At 45.3% G+C, this 23027-nt stretch overlaps 2 protein-coding genes across 2 annotated transcripts; one reads left to right on the top strand and one right to left on the bottom strand.

Moving 5' to 3' along the window:
- Window positions 1-833: 833 nt before the first annotated feature.
- On the top strand, window positions 834-13611 carry hlfa (HLF transcription factor, PAR bZIP family member a). Its single transcript, XM_046415280.1, has 4 exons — window positions 834-1220; window positions 2118-2474; window positions 8913-9127; window positions 9728-13611. The coding sequence occupies exons 1-4, from the start codon at window positions 1106-1108 to the stop codon at window positions 9941-9943; spliced, it is 903 nt and encodes a 300-aa protein (XP_046271236.1). The 5' UTR covers window positions 834-1105; the 3' UTR covers window positions 9944-13611.
- Window positions 13612-14680: 1069 nt separating this feature from the next.
- Window positions 14681-19762, bottom strand: mmd (monocyte to macrophage differentiation-associated). The gene is made up of 7 exons (XM_046414289.1): window positions 19323-19762; window positions 18290-18371; window positions 18044-18204; window positions 17096-17170; window positions 16909-17010; window positions 16465-16534; window positions 14681-16183 (listed from the first exon to the last, which is right to left on the bottom strand). The coding sequence occupies exons 1-7, from the start codon at window positions 19346-19348 to the stop codon at window positions 15980-15982; spliced, it is 720 nt and encodes a 239-aa protein (XP_046270245.1). The 5' UTR covers window positions 19349-19762; the 3' UTR covers window positions 14681-15979.
- Between the last annotated feature and the right edge of the window lie 3265 nt (window positions 19763-23027).

Consider the following 23027-nt stretch of genomic DNA (forward strand, 5'->3'; position numbering starts at 1 on the left):
TGACATAAAACCACAAAATCTGCACGTTTGAAAGAGGAACTGTTTATTTCTACATATGGCTAATCCTGGAACATTTTGATCCTGAGAGCGACCAATGCCATAATGAACATTTGTAAGTAAAACCTGCTGCACATGTGTGCACAGTGAGGTAACACTAAAACTATGAGCCCCTTGTGCCTTTCTGAGTGAGAACATTAGAGGACTGTGGACACCTCTTTAAGTTGTGCTCGAGTTAGTTCTATTTATGCTTCTTTAGTTTTGATGAAAACACTGATTTAATTGACTGGTGACTTGAATCAGTGATGTGAAGCACAGTTCTTACAACCGCAATGGAAATAAGTGCTGTTATAATTTATGCTGCTAATTTATTTTATGTTTTTGCATATACTTGCACTCTGTTGAGTGTTTTTGGGATTATGGGAGTCTACAGTGGACACTGTGTTGTTCTGGATATAGAACATGTGATAAAAACAGAATTAAAGAATTAAGAATTAAAAAGTGACAACAGTGAATTGAGTTTGAGACATATGACAAGAAAAGTTCCATGAAAGTGGAACCTTTCTTTGTTTTAGTGGAGAATGAGTGCAAACCAGTCGAGATTAAATATTTTGGTCTCGTCTGTATTGTAATTGGCCTCTTCAGACGTTGAGTTGGTCGCTTCCGACACTAAAGCTTACATATCCGATAGTCTTTTAAGGCATCATATTGCAAGCGGCCGCCCAGCGCTAGAGAAGTTATTTTATCCTGTGCGATTTGAACGCCCCGTGAGAAGAATCGTTCCCGCCCTCCCGATGGTTTGACGTCACCGGCGTCCGTCTCCGCACATGGATAGAGAAGTGTAGAAGCTCTGTCAGAGCTCCGCTCCCCTCCCCCCGCCCTCCTCCTCCAGCTATTTGCCAGCCAGCCTCGACGACAGACAGCCAGCCGCTCGCCGTCCTGCTGCTGCGCGGAGTCCCGTCTTCTCCCTCCGAGCTCGGGTGTTGTATTTTTCTCCCGTCTGCGAGGATCTCCGCGGAGCGACTTGCGAGTTCGGTCGCGTCTCTTGTCGGGGGGAAAATCAGTCTTATCTTTGCGAGCTTTGTTCTCCAGTTGCCCTTCAAGACATATGGAGAAAATGGCCAGACCTCTTCCTATAAACCCAACTTTCCTGCCGCCGACTCACGGCGTACTGAAATCCCTGCTGGAAAATCCGCTGAAGCTGCCTTTCCATCACGATGAAGGTACGTTTTAAAACGGTCAAAACTTGTCTTGCACGTCCACCGACTCGGCTGTCGCCTGCTCTCAGTGCTGCTTCTCCGCTGGCTGTTGTCGTTCCGGAGCCCATCCTCGGCTTTGACAGATGAAGAGCAGGGAATGACACAGGTCAACTAAATCCACCGGGAATGACGCTTCTTCGTATTCTGCGATCTTTGTCGAGAAATAAACAATCTCGTCTTATTAGCCGGAGAGCTGCAAAGATAAATAAAACGTAATAATGAATACCTCGTCTAAATATTAGTTGACCTACAGGTTGACGTGAAATTCGGCTCAAGCTAACAGGCTGATTTTGGCTTATTCTTATGATGTAAAGGTGATAATACCGAACGGTTTGCATGTGTTATTATTGTGACTGCGCTATTTTAAGCTCGGAGCTCCGTTTATAATCTTTAAACCCTGTTGTCTTGAATGAGATTTATATTAGCGGTACCACAAGCTGTCGATAGAGGGCGTCTTTTCTGTTCTGTTCAGCTGCTGGTGGGCGCTTGCAGTGCACCTTGTTTGTATTGACTGTCATTAGATTACTTGAACATGAATGGAGACCTGTTTTTCACCATGAAAGGGTGAGTTCACCCAATTAAAAAGCCTCATTGTCGTCGTAGGACGAGGGGGGCGTTAATCAGATTCATCTAATAGAGTTAACACCATTTAAAAATGACACAGAAACTTGTGTTAATAAACAATGAATTCACCAGCTTTTAGTATGGAAGAAAATATCCTCTCGATAATTTTAGAATCATTAGTGAATTGACTGGAGCCTTTAGGATGACGCCACAGGCTTTTCTGTTCGTACCCATGCAATGACCCGTGATCCTCCACTGCTGTAAGACAATGAAATGACTGTGTGCAAACATTTGCAGGGTTTGGAAAAGACAAGGATAAAGGAAAAAAGCTGGAGGATGAGAGCAGCACAGCCAGCCACCCACAGTCGGCCTTCCTCGGTCCGACCCTCTGGGACAAGACGCTGCCCTACGATGCGGACAACTTTCAGCTGGAGTACATGGACCTGGAGGAGTTCCTGTCGGAGAACGGCATCCCCGCCAACACAGCCCAGAGTGACCAGAGCGCACAGGCAGTGCAGCCGCCACAGCAGGGCCCGCCACCCACCCCGCCCGCCCCACCAACACCCTCTGTAGTGGACCTGAGCAGCCGGACCAGCACCTCGGTTCACACAGGCATGGCGCCTCAGACCTGCCTCCGCAGCCCCAGTGCAGCAGGTAGGAAGCACATGCAGCGGTACATGATGTGCATCTCAGTACACACCTGCGTGCATGGACACATGGGCTTGTTCACACCTGCTCTGTGTCAGGTGACGGCTTAAAAGGCTGTGCTGCTGTTTGATCACCTGCCTCGCACAAAAACACTCACACACACACTCTCACACAATCACACACACAGTAGGTTTTCATGCCCAATGGGGACATTACATGGACTTACATTAATTTCCTCCAGACTTACTCCAACCAAAACCATAACTTGCCTAACCTGACCTTAACCTTAACCTCAAACTCAACCTCACCTTAAACTAAGTCTTCACCCTAAAAGTTAATCATTTCCCCACGGGACTTGCATTTTGTCCCCATAACGCAGGTGAGTCGCCACGTAAAGCTGTGGAAAGAGTTTTTTATCCCCATGAGATCAGAAAAACACGTACACACAGACACACACTCTCTCTCTCACACACAGACACACACACACAGCTGTTTTTGACCACAGGTTACTTATACGTTTCATGTATCAGCTTTGATTTACTGCCCTGAACTGGAATTCGAGTCCAGATTAAGGCCTAAACAGGCTAAAGATGCAGTATAATCCAATTCCTGAAGCTCTGACTGGCAGAACAGGCTTTCTGCACTGACTTCGTCTGCCCTGAGTCATGTTTACTTTAGTTTTTTGTGCTGTGGTTGTACATATGAATTGAAAATTTTGTTGTTCTTCATTCCCAAGAATTCCCTGCAGGTTTTAGTGATTACAGCTGTGATTTATAAGCTATAACGTAACTACTTTGTTTCACTGTAGACTCAATGAGATTAATTTCTTATGACTTTTGAGGTACCTTCTAACTTCGGATCTACAATAGGACTCACCGTGAGTCATCAAAATATTTTAAAATTTCATGTAATTTGGTGTTTTGAACCTAGAAGCTTGTACAGACAAATTTATTCCATCACAGAGTCCTTCATTGCGAAGGTCCCGTGTTTCAGAGTGCTGATGAAGGGAGCCTTTTGTGTTGGAGAATGTTATTATTGTAATGAGCCGACATTAAGTCGACAGTAGGTATTTAGACTGAAGTGCTGGACTGTGTAACTGCGTTTGTTAAGCCGCTGCCAGACACTGTTTGGGTCTTGAATTCACCACACACCAGAACGATTTGAATCGTTTAAAGGGCCGACCCTCACTATACACGTAAACAGAATAAATTCTCAACAAACCTAATGCGCCAACACAGAAAGTTAGTTGGTGTTTCAGTTGTAAACTTAAGGCAAGAGGCTCCTGATAGCAGATGTGACAAGATGTAACAGGTAAACAGGTGCAGGGTGATGGTGTGTGTGTGTGTTGCTGTAAATGGTCTGTTTGTGTGTGTTTTACCTGTAAACGCTGGAGCGACTGTGAGAGGTGCTAATGGACTAATGAGATGAAACCACACGACCGTGAATCAGTTCCATGCAGATTCAGCTCGTGTGTTGATGATTAAAGACGCAGCACCTCGGATGGTAATGGAGGATGAAAGGTGGTCGATCGCCACCCTGCCAGCTTTTTAAGGACTGATTTCGACCTGATCAACGTGTCCTCCACCGGCCATTTATCAGCTTAATTATACTGAACACACACGCGCCTATAACAACAGCTATGCTGGAGCCACTGGTGCCGAATGTGGGTGTGACGTTTTTACATCTCGACAGCTGGTGTACCCCCACACACACACACACACTTCCTCTCAGTGTGTTGATTTAAGCAGGAAGAAACACATACAGTGTAATGTGGTGAATACATCATATAACCTCAATTCTCCGTCTGTGAGACGGCTTTCCAACAACATCCATCACTCCGATGTCACTGGAAATCTCCCACCAGACTGATCGCACTTACAGTAAATAGATAAATCAGTAAAATTCACATTTCAAAATAAAGCGTTAGCCAAAGGGCTTTTAATGTGCAATTAAATAATAGGAAAAATAAACATAAAAATAATAAATAAAAATAACTGATTAACCCCCCCCCTCAAAGAAAAAAAAGAAAAAGAAAAAAGAATATAAACAGAATATCGTGACAGGCAAAGTGGGCTGACGTAAATACAGCTTAATTGCAGGTGGTGTGATGTTTAATTTGAAGTCGTAAGATAAACAGTCGATACCTGAAAGGCCAAATGTATGCAGGCTGAGCTGAGCTGATTGATTATCATAAACTGATAGGTCTGTAAAATGTAGTAGATGTAGTGAAAAATGATAACAGCATTCCAGAGCTCCAGGTGAGCTCTCAAAGAGCCTGGAGTTCAAAATCCAAAGATAATAAAGTTTTATCATAATATAATACAGATTAAAGCTGCAGGTCCTCACACCTGAGAACCTGGAAGATGTACGTTTGATCTCTTTACACTAAAAAGGTGTTTAGTTGTATTAAATCATCAGTTCCTAGAGCACAGAAGGACATCTTCAGGTTGCTTCGTTTGTCCAACCCACAGTCCAAAACTCAAAGACTCTGCATTTATGGTCATAAAAGACAAAGAAAGTCAGCAAATATTTGACATTTTAATTGAACAGTGACAGTCGTTTTCAATCAGCTAATTGATTAATGAACAGGGCGTGAGCAGCTGTGGTAACGTGACATTGTCACAGCTGTGGTGTTTGTCCTGGGACTGTCAAGGTGTCCACACTGAGCTCAGGTGGTTCGAGCTCTGAGGGATGAACAGATGCTCCAGAGTAGGCGCTTGTGTACAGTACGCTTTATTCCAGCCTCGGTGCACGTGTGTGTGTGCGTACAGTGTGTGTCCTGTTCGGGTTTGTCTCCGTGTGCGTCTTCACATTTACCTCTCACGTGAACGCGGCTGGGGTTTCCTGCAGCGTGCTGGGCCATGTGACGGACACATGCAGGCGCCGTGTGCAGCACTGAGCTGCAAACAGGAGCTTGTCACGGCATGAACCTGCCTCCCTCTCCTCCCTCCCTCACTCGCTCGCTCTCACCCTCCCCTCCCTCCCTCTCCCTCTCTCTCTCTCTCTTCCACTTGCCGTCCAGTCTCCCTCCCTGACTGGGTCGGCTCCGACATGGCCTGGACTCGCAGCCAAGGCACAGGCTGTACCCTGCAGAGATCACATGGACTCTGGTGTGCTTTTGTCACGTGCACGCGGTTTTCTTCCAGCTTGCAGAGTTTCGTGTAACGAGCCACTCCACCACCACCACCACCACCCACAACAACAACCACTACAACAGCCACCACAGCCCCTCTGTGCAAGCAGTGCAGCAGGCGGCTGATAACATTGTTATCACAACAGGAGAACAAATGAGAGGGCGTTTCAGTGTTTCCAGTGCTTGCGGACGCTGAGGGCGTTTGTCAGGGGAGGCTCACGAGATGGACCCCTCTGAGCTGCTGGCAGGGTCCATGGGGGAAGTTAGATGTTGAAGGGGGTCAGAGGGTGTGTTGTGGTGCATTCCAGCGTGTTAGTCAAGGAAGGAGGACTCAGTGGGACACATAAATCAGGGGCTAAATGTCTGTGTGAGTTCATGTATTTATCAGCACGTAGAAATAATTCAGTGTGTCAGAGAAGCCTGAGACGGCAATCAGTCAAGACCTGCGCTCTGGAAAGTCTTATCTTTCCCATTGTTGTAATTTCCTCTGGCCAATTTTCTTTCAAAGCGAGTTGCTTTCCGCTCAGATGTCTTGTGCCATGTGGCCTGTGGACAGGATCAGTACGTCCTGCAGAAGTCCTCTCCACTTGTGTGCCATGGAACCCAGACTTTGTGCTGCAGGGTTTGGTTGATGCCCTGCAGATGTGTAAGGCTGCTTCATTTTTCTAACTGTCAACAAGTCTCGCCGAAGAACCAAAATCAGCAGCTGTGTGTTAGTCCTCACACCTCACAACTAAATTGTTTCATTTTTTAAAAAGTAAAAGTAATGAAGTAATTTAGGAAATAGGAAATAGCGCATTTGTTGGGGACTATTTTCAGCATCTGGGGACATTATGTAGATTTACATTCATATTCTAGAGACTAGCCCAAACCCTAACTTCCAAGCCCAAGTCTTCACACTAAAATTTAATGATTTTGCTGTTGTGGACATGCGTTTTGTCCCCGTAAGGAAGGCTGTGACTGTTTTTGGACAAAACTGGAGCTCACACCGGGCTCTGATGCACACACAGCACTTGTTACTTGATGCATTCAGTGTTGATTTCTGTCTTTTCATGGGATTTGTTTACATGGAGTAAAATACAGAGTTATTGCTGTAGTCATGTGAACCACTTTGACCTTCAGAAGAACAGAAAAACCAGTTGCAGCCATCTTTTTAAAGCTCTGAAACTCTTTTAAAGCCGATTTGCCCTTTAGCCCTGAAGTCTTTGAGAGCACGAAGTGGCTGCGGTCGGTCCTGTGTTACACCCAGGTCAGGGTTCAGAACCTCCGCACACAGATAGGACCAACAGCTCGGCTTATCACTAACTGCAGCCCTAATCAGCCATGTGATAGGACTGCGATAGGATCAACGAGCTGCAGCCAGCAGTGTGTGCACACACAATTACTGTCACGTCACATGAAAACAAGTTCCACAGGTATTTGAAAGAGTCCTGTTCATTCCAGCATTCGCTCATCTTTTTTGTAGGTCAGCACAGGACCACATTCACTAGCTCGTTAATTTTAGATTTCCTCCTCAGGAGGGGTGGAGGTGGCGGGGACTATTTTATTGAGTTCGACTGCTTCCTCCCTCCTGGAATGTGTTCAGTGGAGGACATCGCAGGTCAATGAACGGGCTCATGGCGTCCACTTTTAGCCCGTGACCACGCCACTGTGTTTTAACTCCGCTAATGAGGGGATGAAAACGACTCGTAAAGGTGATTAGGGCGAGAGGTGGGCTGGCTATTTGCAGGTTTGAGCGCAGGCTTGACAGATTGTGGAGGACGGCGTCTAGTTTTAGTTAGTAAGCAGCTTTCTGGTCTGTCTGTGCTCGGTTTATGAATGCTGGGAGGTGATGCTGGGTCATATGTGTTTTAGCTTACAGATGGATTAACTCAGTGACACTGACTGACAGAAAATGTATCATCCCTATGTATGTATAAAACAATATAAAGTTTTCACAAACCCTGAGCTGATGTTGAATGTCACATCCAAACAATAAAAACAAAAGAGCCCCGTTAGTCCTGAAAACATTGGCCAGATCATTTCAAGTGTTGAATTCATCACTTATTACTCGATCAGATAGTCAGAGTTCAGCCGGTTTGCCAGCCCTTGTGTTCCACTGCTGTGAAGAAAAGCAAATCATTTTGGTACAAAATCAAAACATTTCCAGCCCTCCTCGGCTCGGAGTGCGTGTGCTGAACTGCGACAGCAACACGAAGTGTGTGTGTGTGTGTGTGTGTGTGTGTGTGTGTGTGTGAAAGCCACTGCAGTTGTTCTCTTCCCACATTTCGGCTCAGTTTTATGAGGTGATAATTAGAACTCGCTCAAGAGTCCTGCATAGTTTTTCAAACAAGCGCTTTGTTTCCCCTCGTTGTGAACAGAGGAGTTTTCAGCTGTGTTATTCTCAGCTGAGGTTTTCGTGTCTCTGTGATGAAGAAGCCCCATCATCACTTCCTCTGCCTCCTGGTGCACAGACTGAGCGCACACTTCCTGTTTGTTCCTGATTCGCACACACAACTCAAACCTCCACCGCAGCCCCGAAGCGGTTCGACCACATGCACTCTGACTGAGGGTCACTGACAGTCCGTCACGACAGACTCTCGAGTACAGACATGCAGGGCTGTGATGTGTGAAAACACCCACTGCTTTCGGTCTCATTCACAGTCACTCGTCAGGCTTTTTGTTCTCGAGCGAGGAATGCAGGTGCGGCTTCTCTGACAAAGCCAATGCTAATGTAATGAATCACTGAGAAATTAGAACATTTAGTGCCAGCTAATGAGCTCCATCACTCCCGACTGACAGACAGACACACAGACAGAACCACAGACCGTCAGGTGAGGGTGTGCTGGAGCAGATGGAGCTTAGAGAGGCAGTGTGCTGGTCTGAGATCAGCTGACAGGGGCTGCTGATCACTGTATAGATACAACAGTGTGTGAAACGACCTCTCCGTGCGCTCACCTGTGCTTTTTGAAGCTGGTGTTATGGTGCCACCTGCTGGTCAGATTTCACACAAACCCGTTCGCTCGCTGCACATCTGATGTTTCTTAACGGATCGCACAAACACATGAGCTCAGCGGGAAGGAAAGCAGCATTCAGCTCCCCGTCCGAGGCCTCCTGCTCAGTTCAGTTACCCACCGCTGCTCCTCCTGTGTCTGCCTCCCCAGCTTTAAGAGCTCCACACCAAACATTAGAACTCAGTCCTGATGGTGAACAATCCGTCACCGCTTTGAACTTTAATGGAGCCACTTTTGCCATTAGAGGTGCTCATGGTCTGGTTCTCTACTGACCTCTACCTTCTCTTCTAATGCATTTTTACTGTTGTCCTACTGCAGCAATGCCCTCATCCCGGGACACCCCCAGCCCCATCGACCCAGAGTCCATCCAGGTGCCCCTGACCTACGAGCCCGACCCGGCAGACCTGGCCCTGTCCAGCGTGCCCGGCCAGGAAATGTTCGACCCCAGGAAACGCAAGTTCACCGCCGAGGAGCTGAAGCCGCAGCCCATGATCAAGAAAGCCCGCAAGGTGTTCATCCCCGAAGACATGAAGGTGAGCTGCTGCTCCGTGTCTGTCAGACCTTCGAAACTGACTCAAGCACCCCATCTTTTGGCAGGGATTTGCATTAAAATTTAGTGCCTGTTTTGTGCTTTTTAACTTAACGTAAAACCCTTTTCTTTACTGAACGCAGACGTTCTCAAGTCTTAAAGGGACAGCTCAGCCCGAAATCAACCTGCAGTGCTGTTTATCTGTTTGTTCTGGCGTGGTGTGAACAGGCTGTACAGTGTTGTACGTATTAGTGGTGTTATTTTGTTTTGGTGTGAATGCACAGCTTTAGTTGTTTCACTCGCAAAGTAAACATGCAGCAGCTTCAGTCCCAAACTTTCCATAACTTAAAGCATGCTGCAGTATATTTAGCAGGAATTCTAAGTGTTGGTTGGTTCAGATGAATCATACGGCGTGAGGCGACAGATGAGCCGACACTCTGACGTACTAAAGCGGGTAAACAACGCCAATATTTTTAGAATCCTCTAGAACAATGATCCCCAAGGCTTGCAGCAGAGACATCTTCAAAAATCTGAATTTTCAGAACTTGTGTGAGCCAACTCATTTCTTGACGATAACGTTCTAAACCGCCGCTCTGCTCTTCAGGACGACAGGTACTGGGCCCGGCGCAGAAAGAACAACGTGGCGGCCAAGAGGTCACGAGACGCCCGGCGGCTGAAAGAGAACCAGATCGCCATCCGGGCCGGCTTCCTGGAGAAGGAGAACGCCGCTCTCCGCTCGGAGGTAGCGGACTTGAGGAAGGAGCTGGGCCGCTGCAAGAACATTCTGGCTAAATACGAGGCCCGACACGGGCCCCTGTGAACCCGCCCCCACCCCGTAAAAACACCACCAGCCCCACACCCGCGTCACCACCCTCAATCCACCCTCCCTCCATTTTGAAGGACAATGTGTCTCATTTTGGTGGCACTGCCTCCTCCACCAACACCCCCACCTACTCCTTTCTCCTCCCACAAAGCTCCCCGTGTCACCCTCCCCTCCCCCCCCCCCAACACACACCTGTGTGATTCTGGTATTATAACTTTAAAAATTTTGACTTCTGTCATGACCTTCGATTTGTCTGCTCCTTCTTTTATTTTCTGTACACATCGTTCAACTAAAAATATATATAAATATATATATACATAGAGGAATATATGTATTTACACATGCATACTTCCCACTTTGATGTACTGTGAGGAGTTTTGAGCCAACCCACCAGCCGCCCCCCCTCCACCTCCTGCTACCTTTTTGAGAAATGATGCCATGCTGTTTGTTGGTCACTTTCATACCGATTTTATACGTGAGATCAGGACTGAAAACTGTTTCCTGTTTCCCTTTTTCTTCTTCTTCTTCTACTGTGTTTTCAGTGACGTGTCCGAGAGCCTGCTTACAGCACCGCACACTGAATTCTGCGTTTCTAAAGGCGTGAAAAAGTTTTGTTTTGCTCCCATCACGATCTTCTTTTGGACGGTTTTGTTGATGTCTGACTCCGCTCCCCTCCAGCTCCTCTAACACAGCTTTCTCATTGTGCCGTAGGTTTAAAAAGAAAATGTAGAGCGATTTTGGTTACTCTTCATCCACCGGACACTGAGCAATAATTCCTGTCCAGAACTAAACCGACATGACTACCCTCTTGTTCCTCACCCCTCCCCTCCCCCTTTTCCCTCCCTCACTTCTCATTTAACTCACCTCCGTTAACTAAGAAGACCTTAGTTAACCTCTGCACTAATGCGTGTCTCACAATCTGATCCGGTGCAATGCGGTTTCCACCCACTCAAAATTTCCTCCGCCTCATATTTATCTACCTTTTATTTCTCAGATGGAAGATTGTTGTTTTTTATACATATAACGATATATATATATGTATATATATCGATGTATGTACTCTGTTGATATAATTGTTAGTATTAATACTACTCGACATTGTTGTTTAGCCTCCTCCTCGTTTTCAGATCTCAGCATGAGTTTCTTTTGCAAAGCTGTTTGCAAATCTTTTTTTGTTTTTTGCAGAGTTGTCGATAATTCTTTCCGCTTCTGTTTAACTCGGCATGATTAACACTCTCGTGTTTTTATTTTAGAAACCAGTACGGATGTCTGTAGTCTCTCATTTTAGCTCTGTGTTTGCCTTCTTTTTAAAGATGGCTGTATGAATGTAAAAGATGCTAACAAAAAAAGAAGAGTTGGATGGTGTTGTCCAATACTGTGGTTAACCCAGTCAGTTTACTGTAGACCAAACAATTCACAGCAGATGATATATTGGTTACCAGAGATATGTTTATATGAACCTATTCTATTTCTTTTTGTACAGTATTTTTCCTATACATTACTGAATTATGTATTTTAAAGGCACAACAGATCCAGAATATTATTAAAGAATATTAAGAATATAAGTAGTATATAACACAAAGACAAATGCATATAGTGGTATTTTGATATTCTATATTAGCTAGGATGTAGTAGTTTTGCAGATACTTGTGGATATTCAGCAGCACCCGAACCTCCTGGGCATTATTATTATTATTATTATTATCATTAAGAATATTATTATTATTATGACACTCCTGCTTTTGCTTGGGCCACCTTTAGGCTCCCGTATCATGTAAAGCTCATGAGAGGAAGCAGATGCTGAAAATGCAGTCTAGAATAGAGAATGTACACTTTGGCCCTTTTTTAAAAATAAATAAATAAATAAAATAAATCCATCAGTCCCACCTGAAAACCCATCATAGTGTCGTTGCCTCGGCCCCCGACTCCCCCGTCACGTCCTGACCTGTAACGAGCCCTCCAGGCTTTTCTTTCTTTCAGTGTTGAATATTCGAGTTTTCGAGGCTTTTTGTAACCACGCAGCCTGTGTGACTCTTGTTTCTTTCTGATCTGATTTGATGGGATGAAGTTACTATGAAGGAAGGGAAATCTATAGCTGGTCACTATTGCTGCTCTGTGTTTGTTCGTTTTCCTTCAGCCGGTGCAGTTGCAGCGTGTCCCTGAACCTGAGTGATGGACACTGGGAAGCTTTCTTTCTTTTTCTTAAAACAAAAGCTTACAGTGGTGCCCAAACCTTAAGTTGTGTTGTAGTTTAGAGCTGCATGCTGCTTTTTTGCCAATCAGTCCAAGACCAGGATGTGACTGGTTTATGTTTTTGAAGGCTGATATTGGTGTTTCTGATCATGTATGGAAGCCCGAGGCTGCCAAAAATGAAAATGACATTATTCAAGGGAACATTTCAACCTTTTGGGAGATTTTTCAGTTACTTGTTGACTATTAGATGAGAAGATCAATACCCTGTTTGCATGTCTGTGTGTTAAGTATGACGCTACACTTTGGATTAGCTTAGCACCAGGATGTCAAACGGGGAAACGGTTAGCCTGGCTTTGTCTGGAGGTACCAGCACCTCCAAACTCAGCACACAAACCACAGTGTAACAGCAGCCTTTGCTGGTTGCTGGCACACAAAAATACATACGAAATATTTTTACACTTGGAACAAACAAGACCAAGAGCGAGGATTAACTGTTTCCCCTCTTTCTAGTTATGCTAAGCTAAGCTAATAGACTTTAGCCTTGTATTTAACATAAGACATAAGAGTGGTACTGATTTTCTCATAGATCTCAGTGTCAAACTGCTCCGTTTTTTGATTTGTTTGCCTACAGTGTTGAAATCATCCAATATGAGCTAAATTTCAGTTTTGTGACTTCCATATGTTTGTGCTGAAATCTTAAAAATGTTGTATCAGGATTGAAAACTAAAAATGAGTCCAAATGAGACGCTCAGGAAAATCAATATCAGCCTAATGAAACAGCGCGTACACGTAGGTCAAATCTCAGTCTCGACCTGTTTGAACATCCGATCCAAAGCTGTGTGTGTGAGACACAAAAAGATTCTTTTCTAACCACAGATTATCGTTTTAGTATTTCCGCGCTTCGGAGGGCGTTTCCCTCCTGCGTCTTACCTGCACTGACGTGTGTGACCAGGATTCGTAGAGAAGACTGGAACCCGCGGAGCATCTCTTTACGAAATCATACAGGAAAAAGCCAATACGTAATCTATGTGTATCCCAAAATTACCTCACTGTCGAGTGATTTCACTACCTCACCCGGAAACGTTAACCATAATCCAGAGTCTATTCCAGTGCCTTGAATACACTGACTGTTCCCCAGTCTCTCAGCAATGTAAAGTTCTCATCACCAATCGGACAGCTTCAGATCTGCTCTGAAGGGCTTCTGAGTGCATCAAAAAGCTATATATTATATACACTGACAGCTCTTTTCATTTCTTATTTTGGACATTGCAACAGACCTGTAACCATTGTATTCATGGCAACACCAACAGACTGTTTCAGAGTGTGTAAAAACAACAACAACAACAGGAAGGTGTACTTGCGTTTCGTTTGTCATGGAATGGATGCATAACTTTGATTTGTGCTGTTCAGCCCTCAGCCTCTCCGTCTCTCTGTAATTTGTAGTGTCTAATAAAATCCCGACTCTTTTCTGACTGCGTCTCGTTCCTGTGCTCATCCCTGCAGAGTACTTTTACACAGCGTTGGAATGAAACGTGTACTCAAGTATTTCCATGTTAGGCTACCTTCTACTGCTACTCCACCGTGTTTTTCTGGCAAATACTGTTCATTTTAATCCTCACGTTTCAGCAGACATATGACAGATTATGCTACCCAGTAAGAAGTGCGTGTTAAGTAATTAAAATCATTAATCTTTACCACAAACATCACTCATTATTATCCAGTAATACGTATAATTGTAATGTGGGTCGCCCCACATAAGTTCATACTTTTTAGTACTTTTTGAGGCTAATACTTCTGCATATACACTACATGAAGTAAGGATTTGAAAGCAGGACTTTATTTAGTTATTTATGCGTTTATTGGACGCCATCCTCTTTGCGGTGGTCCGGTGACTGGGCCTTGAACCGCTGCCCTACCGTTTGTGGAGGTTCGGCTGATTCCGGTGGAGAAAACAAACGGCTGACAGACAATCAGAGAAACTTTGCTGTCTGCACTTCAGCTCTTTTTGGGTACCAACTGAGGTGCCTTCCTGTTTACTCTGATCACATCAGTTTTCTGATTTGAAGAATAATTTCACTTTTATGCGACTGTCACAAGATTATTATTTCTACCAAAACCGTTCATTCGTTTTTCCAACAGCGAAGCCAATACAACATTGTTGTCCTGGCTCCGGTGATGGCAGGGACGGAATAACGGTCGTGTGGGCCCCTGGGCAAAGGGTTAGGCCCTCTAAAAGTATGCTCCCCTCCTCCCTAGGGCCCCTGGGCCCCGGCCCCGCTGGCCCGTTCCATATTTACTCAGCTTCCATTATGAGCGGTCACTGCGGAGGCCACCAAAAGGCCTCTTCATACCTTTTATTATCTCACCAGACTGTGTGGAAATCTGTCAGAAGAGGCACTCGAAGGCTCAAAGGTTTTTGTTTTGTTTTGCAGGAAACGAATCGGTCTGATGAGAACTCGGACAACAGCAGTCAGTCAGTGCACACATATTCAAACCCCTCGAGTGGCCGTCGTGAATGAGGATCTCGTCAGGAGGCTCAGGCGTGGGGCGTTATCGTTCGTTTTTTATTGTCACGTTAGAAAGGTCGTGTTCGGTAACAGAAGAGGAGCATTCGTGTATATGCAGCACCATAACAGCCAATGGAACAAACAAGAAGCAGTTTTCTTTTATCCCTGCAAAGGCCAGGATCATGTAATCAGAACAGAACAACAGAGAGGACATACAAATATTACAAAACAGAGTGGTTAAAGGAACCATTTCAACGAGAGCCAAACTTAACACAGAAGCAACCGCTCGGCTCACGTAGGGGAGAAGCAGCAGGAAGGTAAAAACGGACAGCAGGAGACAGAAAGGCGTCTCAGCGGACAGGAAACACTGCTCGTCCTAGTGGTGCAAATCAAAAACTGGAAATGTAATGTTGGACTACAGTACGAAGGTCGTGCACTCACACACTCACTGTTCACATTTTCAATAAAGTGGAAGAATTCTGTCTCGTCACATTAACATCGCCTGTGTTGCCTCCACACGGCCGTCAGTCGCTTCATCGCAGCAGCCCGCCAGCAGGGGGCGCCAAGTACTCACAGGAAGAACTGAAAACTGACGACCACATTTGAAAACAAAGCATGCACTGGAAAGAAAAAAAAAAACGATTACATGTGGAGGAGATGGACTAAAGATATGATAATAAAAAAACAAAAAATGAAAAAAAGAATTAATTTCCCTCCTGACTTAATTGAAAAGTCTATGAACAACTAACGGGCCGGTGATCAAACCTCAATACTTTTTTGGTACAAAAGTTGGCATCAAATTTCAATCTTTGATCAGTTCCTGATTCAAATCAAATTTCATTAATTTCACTTTGCAAAGTTCTTGAAACGCTGTAGGATCTTTGGTTTCTTTTTTTTTATGAAAAGCAGAGAAGCCTTAATATTTCTCAAAAATACCACAAAAAAGTAGAATTTTGGTACTGAAAGTCGAGTGTTCCGAGATGCCCAGCCCTGCTACTGATAACAGCTGAATGTTAGCACCTCATTCGATGTCCCTCGTGTTCCAATCACCAGCTGAAATGGATGAATCTCAAAGTTCGGATACACAAATGACCCAAAATGGAATGTGTCTTACTTCAAGTGATATAAAAGACTGCTATCAAACACCCACGAATGTGCCAGGGTTCACTGTAAAAAGTCAAAACTCCCTCCCTCACTGAAGTTGTACAAAACAGCTTTGAAAAATCTGTTCTCCTCGTTAGAAAACAGTAAACAATCGTTATTTTCGTAAACTTTTTCGGCCGTCGTTGCAGCTTCAGCGGGCAGTTGAGGGATTGGATGAGCGGGCGTCCGGTCACGACTCGAAGAGGCTTTCGGCGCTGGGGGCCTTGTAGAGGTATTTCCAGATGGCGTAGTAGTGCACAGCCGCAGCCAGCGCCACGAAAACGTGCCAGATGGCGTGGGCGAAGGGGATGATGCCGTCGCTCTTGAAGAAGAAGACGCCGAGGCAGTAGATGAGTCCGCCGCAGGCCAGTTCGTGAAGCCCATCAGTGTTGCTCTGCAGGACAGAAAAGACGTGAGAAACGCCGAACGGGTCGCTCTACGACATCTGCTTCTCGATCCGTTGAGGGTGGAGCACGAAGTCGCGACAAGTCAATTAAACTTTTTACGACACGAATCACAAGAAGTTCACACTGATATGAAACCGTCAACAAGAAGAGGAAGTAAAACACGCTCCTCAGTCCTCCACCCTGCTGCAGGGTGGAAGAAGTGACCCGTGATGACTCAACACTTCACACCCAACGTGTCTGTAAATACATTAATGCAGTATACTGTTACCATAGACGTCACGACTGACGCGGGGAAAAAACCCATCGTCAGGTAGAAGGCCAGCTCGACAAGTTTGTATCTGTGAAGGCAAACAAACACAACATGTTGACGATGTGAGGCAACTTCGAACAAATCAACCTGCAAGAGAGACAGAGACACAGAGAGACAGAGAGAGAGACAGAGAGAGACAGAGAGAGAGACAGAGAGAGAGACAGAGACAGAGAGAGAGTGAGAGAGAGAGAGAGACAGAGAGAGACAGAGAGAGAGACAGAGACAGAGAGAGAGAGAGAGAGACAGAGAGAGACAGAGAGAGAGACAGAGACAGAGAGAGAGAGAGAGAGACAGAGAGAGACAGAGACACAGAGACGGAGACAGAGAGACACAGAGACAGAGACGGAGACAGTGAGAGACAGACGCTCCTGCAGACTTCCAAAGCTGTTGAAGCTAACTCACTTTTCGTGGTAGTTGAAGACATAAATGGTTCCAGCAGCAGCCATGAGCCACACAAACCAGCGCATGTGAGCTGCCAGGGGGCCCAGCTCACGCAGGTTCAACCTGAGCACAGAGCACAAGACATCAGCGTTAGTCCTCGGCTCAGCACACCTGAGTCCGTGCTGCGAGTCCTCCGGCCGACACTCACCAAGGTGTGTATGAGGCAGCGATGAAGAAGTAGATGACCACCCTGTCACACATGTGGAAACACTGCTCCACAGACCTGAGACAAACAACACACAGGGCAACAGCTCGTTTACTTCACAGGAAGTGACATCATATTGCCACAGCCACAACATGATTCTTTCACAGTTGCTTCTAAATACAAATACACTAAATGTGCAATACAATATTGACTCAAGCGATTAGTTGGGTGACGGATAAGCGGTATAGAAAATGGATGGATGGATTAGTTGGGTTTTCAGTGTGCAAATTTTCAAGGCAGTCTGACTTTAAGGGAAACACCAGATGGGCCTGGTACAGCAAACACCACCACTAGGTGTCGCTCTTAACTCAGTCACTCGGTGTAGCCGCTTCACAATCGCATCATGTTTTTGTTTCTCACAACAACCATTAAGCTGAACTTTTCTTCTTCTCACGTTATATTAATTGGGATTAAGTTTTATATAATTATTGTATATGTAGACATTTAGAAAATTGAGTTCAATCACGTTTAAATGTAAAAATCTTTTGTATCAGCATTAACGTAAGCCGTAACAGTCAGTCCGACGTAACACATCAGTCAGGATGACACGAACAGCATGTAAACCAGGCCCAAACAGGAAGAACAAAGACACATACAAACTCTCAGGGCTTTGGCTCCACAAAGGACTAAAACACTGACACTTCACGCTCAACAACAGAAACATGAACGCGGAAACCAAAACAACAGCAAACCAGGAAGACAAGACTTCCACAGAAGGAAGCCAGAGATGCAACGAGATAAAAATATTCCTGTCAACAGTGAAGCAGCGCTCACATTCCACTCCAAAACTCAAAATCCCCAGCTGAGCGTAAATGACACGTTACCAAAGCAACACCTGTCTGCGTCCTCGTGCATTACGTGGCTGTGAGGTTCGCCCACGCCGCTCCTCACCTCATGTGGCTCTTCTTCCAGGTGATGACGTGAAACACGGTGGAGACCAGGAAGAGGGCGCACAGGCCCATGCCGTACACCCAGGCCGTGATCCTCTCCCAGCCGTTGTCCGACAGGCGGTGCAGCAGCGTCATGCCCACGAAGGCCGGCACGATGACGAGCTGCAGCCCGGGCACACAACCATTAACACAACGTCACGCTCGCGTCACGGCGCCCGCAATAACACAATACAGTGGAGCCACTCACCGCGTGGGTGTAGCAGTTTGCAGCGTGCTCATAGCAGGTGGGCTGGTAGCGGCAGTTAGCAGAGGCCCGTCGGTTCATGAACCTGCAGCACACACACACACACACACAGGAACACAAAAGGCTGATTCAGCTTCTTACCAGCAGAACAGTCAGAGGAGCATTGTTGACCATGTCAGTGTTCAGAACAATAAGGAAACAAACCACATGCAGGAAAACTTGTCTTGGTATTTTCACATAAAATATTACAATACAGGGCCCATATTTAAAAACCCCAGAGCTCCTCTTTAAGGTCATAATAAGCTTAGTGAAGGAAAATAATTTTTAAAAAAGTACTGTGAGTCAAGAATCATGAATATAAAATAGAAATGTACAACAAAAATATGTCAAATACATCTGTTTTAAAACGAAAAGAGCTGCACAGTCTGACCGGTGAAAGTACAAACTACATGTTTGATTACAATCCAAAGACAAACAGAGAGATAAGGACAGATAAGAAGTAAAATAACACACAGGATAAATAATAACACAGTATAACCTGTAGTAGAAATTCTAACGCTAATTACACTCCGTTAAGGTGTCACGTCGACTGTCACTTCCTGACAGTTTGTTTGCTCATCATAGACACAGTTTATAACTCATGTTGTATAATAATAATAAAGCCTTCACTCTGGGTGCAGGTTCACGTATTTTCACTTCTGGAGCTTAAAAATAACGACAGTCTTTGCTATGAGACAAAACCTCACGTCAGAAACAGAAAAGGAGCGGCTCTGACAAATGACTCAATCCATTATTATTATTATTATCATCATCATCGCCGATTAATCAGCCAATGTGTGAGATCTCATTTAATTACACTATGACTTTCTGTGTCATAACGTAAAAAAGCACAAAAGCCAAACGTAACGGTACATCATTCAGCGATTCGTTCCGTGAACACGATGTTAAAGGAAGCTGAAGAAAGAGGAAACAAAGCCCGTCCGAGCCGCTCGCTGCTGTCATCCGACAAACCAAAACACTTCGGGGTTTCACCCACCTGTGAAAGCTGTTTACTCTCTTCATTTCAGGGCCTTGTTCGCCACAGGAAGCCAAAGGGGGGGAAAACAAAATCTCAGCAAACAAAAGAGCCAAACAAAAGCCTGCTTGACAAAGGGAAGAGTAAAAACCACAAAGTGTCCTGACAAGCCAAAGTAGACGGCAGGCCTAGCATTAGCTACCGTGGTGCTAATCAGAAGCTAACGTTCTCTACAGCTACAAGGCACCGGCAGCGCTCACACTCCTACTTCAGAGGCACCATTTTAGTCTTTTTCTTAATACCATACTGTAACATCCGCTGGCTCACTGCCCCGTCTGTCAGCTAAAAATGTCCATAAGCGCCAGCGGCAGCAGAAACCGAAAAGACCCCCCCCCCGCTCAAGCCCGCAGCTCCCCCGGTCGAATGACAGGCTCCTGGCCGGCTAGCCGCTCCCCCCTAAAAACCTGATTTCTTGTTGTGCCCCACCGCCCGAACAGTGGTGAGATGTTGAGTGATAGCGGCTTGAGCCAATGAACAGCGAGACTGTCGGTAAACCGTCCAATCAGATGCTAGGTAGGCGGCGCCCTGTCACTGTCTAAAGCTAAAGCTAAAGATTGAACATGTGACCGTTTTTGGGAAACAAAAAAGATGAAAATAAATCGTTCAAAAATAATCCTGTTTGTCTTCACATGTGCAACTGCAGACATCCTGGATTGTTACGGAAACAGACAGAAACTCACAACGATCCCTTCAATTCTAATGGTTTATTTATGACACTTTATGAATGAATTATTTATTAACAAGTTAGATCCACTACTTTTTGTAAATGAGGAGGAAAAGCACAACCTGTTGACTCTCGAAGCTGCTGTTAATAATAAATTTAATTATTTTGTACAGGGCTGCAACTAAAGATATTTTTATCCTTAATAATCATTTAACATCATATTTAATAATTTGTTCATACATTTTGCATGCAAAAAAATCTTAATTTGTACAATAAGTAGTAACTAAAGCTTTCAGCCAAGGAAGTAAAAGGCCTGATACTTCACTCTGAAATGTCTTTTTAAAGAGAGGACTCAAGCAAACATCCCATCACTGACACGCAGCATCAGAAAACATGTTCTGTTAAACTAAAGATGTTCTCCTGTGGACTGAGAGACACCACAGACATCTTCCTGTGCTTTGTGGACAACTGAATGCATCAATCAGGGGCCTTCAGGTTGTGATGCTGCTGCAGACAGAACGGCTCAGTTACATCACAGCACTGAAACCTGATCAGTGACTCTGAGACATAGCCGAGCCTTTATGTAAGACGCCCACGACGAGAACTTCATGCACAGCTGAACGGCGTCCTGTGAAGGTGGACGCGTGTTTGTGGTCGCGGTTGCAGCAAAGCAGAGAATGGGAGGGATCCAGACGAAGAGAGACAGAGCTCTTTGTCTCTGGGGGGACAGCGGGTGCAGGCCAGAGGCCATTTGTCAGGGGACACTGTCTCCCTGTCTCACCTCTAATGTGACACGAGCAGGATCAGGATGGACACTGTCCTGTCTGACTTGCCCTGATCGCCTCCTGTGGTTTGGCGGCGGATGAAGTTTCTCTGGTGTTTAGCCTGCACTCTCACACCACACCAGCAGCTGCATCAGTTTACACCATCTTTACTGGGAGACACGGGGCTCTTCATGGGACCGGCTCTCATAGGAAGTGCGCTTTTGCGGTAAAACGTGGAGGATTTCGCATTATTGGGGTTAGGGTCAGGGTCACTGAGATTAAAGGAGCACTGCACCGCTTTATTGTCACCACATCGATGTCAGACTCCAGTTGGACAGATGTGGAACCAGGGTCAACATCGACACAGCGGAGCCAGATGTCGTCTCTTTCATTCCACATGTTCAAAAGCATTAAAGGGAAAATCTGCAAAAACCGATCTGGTTTATAAAGTGACTGCAGCTGACCGATGATGTCCTTCCCGTCCATCCACCAGCCTCCTACTCGTGTCCCTCGTGTCCCCATCAAAACACCGGCACATAAATATCAGCCGCTCGTCCACTTCTCATTGGCGTGACGTCTAACCGTCATGGCGGCCCAGCCTTCTCAAACCAGCCCCTTCATTCATTTACATCGTGTTTAAGAACTAATGTGCCCTCTCGTCTAGAAAGCAGATGGTTCATATTTGATTAGAAAGTGTTTAATATTCACAGGGACCGTTGGCGACAGCAAAGACAAAAGGAGACGGCGCTTCCAAGAGGCCGATTTGAAACCAGTTACAACACTTCCTGTTTCCGGCGAAGAGAGAGGCTGAGAGTAACACAGATGAGGACAAAGCGACGTGGAGTAAATTAAAGAACCGAATCGCTAATTTCACGTTCAGGCAAAAAGAGAAGTAAGAAAAGGAAAGTTAAGAAGATGTAACAACCTGCGGACTGTGTTTCAGATAAAACTCGGTACTTTTATCTGTGGAGCCACGGAGCAATTAAAACAGCACCAAAGAGGGTCGGAGGTCAGACCCGCTGAGCCGGTTTCACATGGCAGAGCTCCGGATATCCGGATCGTTTCACACTGAGGACACAACCTGAAAACATCCTCCAAAGAACGAGGACGACCGGAGCAAACGTTCAGGTCTCATCACAGCTGCCCCACGTCGTGTAGGACAGACATAAAGGTGGGAGCGCCGTCAGAATGAAAGAAGCTTTACGTCCACACGTGACACGGGGTTAAACAGCTTTGTAATTGGTTTACTGGTTCATGCCTGAATGCCCATAGTTCACCTGCGGTGGGGAAGGGAAGGAATTTAATCCAGTGGGAAACTGCATGGTAAGTGGAAACTTTACAACAACAGTTTTAATTTAAATAACACAACAAAACACTTAAAAAATATAAATCAGGCTGTGATAACAAAATGCATCCACTCAAAGACATAAAATGTCTCCGAGGGTATCCCTGTGCCAGTAAAAATTTAGATCAGATCACTTAGAAACGTAGTATTTGTGCTCAGTTTAAACATCCCACCTGGAATACAAAGGTGTTCAGGTCAGGAGCTTTGCTGCAGGGATGTTTCGCCGTATTCCAGTTAATTCATCTTGCAGCTAACGAGCAGAGCCTGGCAGTGAAGCACGGCCTCCTTCCCAAACCTCACAGACACGTTTTAGATGTGACATTAACAATCTCGGATCAATAATATATTCTGAATTTAGTTTTACTTTACACATGCTTGTCAGTATCACAGGAGAACTAACACTGTTAACATGTGAACAGAAAATCTCGACACTGTGCTCCTTCTCAAGAAGAAGAACTTTTAGACGCCAAGATTCAGGGACGGGACGGAGGTCAGATGATCGTTTAGTGTTTGGTCAGTCTTCACTGGAATATCACAATATATGAGAAATTAAAATGAGAGAGCAGTTCAGTAGTTTTCATTAAATCTATATAGTGTTTATATGCTATAATCCAAACTCTCCATGTCAAATTGAGTACTTTCAGCAGTTTAAAGTAACGTGTATTTTATCTTTTATCACATACTGTGTTCACCGTCTTTTGGGCTTATCCATTTGCTGCTTTTATGAATGAGATCCATTAATTGCAGGTTTCTCAGAAGCAGCAGGATTACGCTGAGCTCCATCCTGGTTTCTGTTTGCCAGAGGAGCTCGCACAGCCGTGAGGTCTATTTCTGCTGAGCGCTGGCAGCACGAACTGAGAGGTGTAATCACAATCTGTTGAATAACCAGCTGC

The sequence above is a fragment of the Scatophagus argus genome, chromosome 16 (assembly GCF_020382885.2).
Source record: "Scatophagus argus isolate fScaArg1 chromosome 16, fScaArg1.pri, whole genome shotgun sequence".
Classification (NCBI taxonomy): Eukaryota; Metazoa; Chordata; class Actinopteri; family Scatophagidae; genus Scatophagus; species Scatophagus argus.

Bases quoted from the DNA above. Each gene is read 5' to 3' on its own strand.
- mmd (XM_046414289.1), bottom strand. From the start codon at position 19,348: ATGAAGAGAGTAAACAGCTTTCACAG. The intron at 17,171-18,043 runs GTGAGGAGCGGC...TGTTTGTCTCAG, and splicing joins TGGAAGAAGAGCCACATGAG to GTCTGTGGAGCAGTGTTTCC. The intron at 16,184-16,464 runs GTAACAGTATAC...TCTGTCCTGCAG, and splicing joins CGTCAGTCGTGACGTCTATG to AGCAACACTGATGGGCTTCA.
- hlfa (XM_046415280.1), top strand. From the start codon at position 1,106: ATGGAGAAAATGGCCAGACCTCTTCCTATAAACCCAACTTTCCTGCCG. The intron at 1,221-2,117 runs GTACGTTTTAAA...AAACATTTGCAG, and splicing joins GCCTTTCCATCACGATGAAG to GGTTTGGAAAAGACAAGGAT. The intron at 2,475-8,912 runs GTAGGAAGCACA...GTCCTACTGCAG, and splicing joins CCGCAGCCCCAGTGCAGCAG to CAATGCCCTCATCCCGGGAC.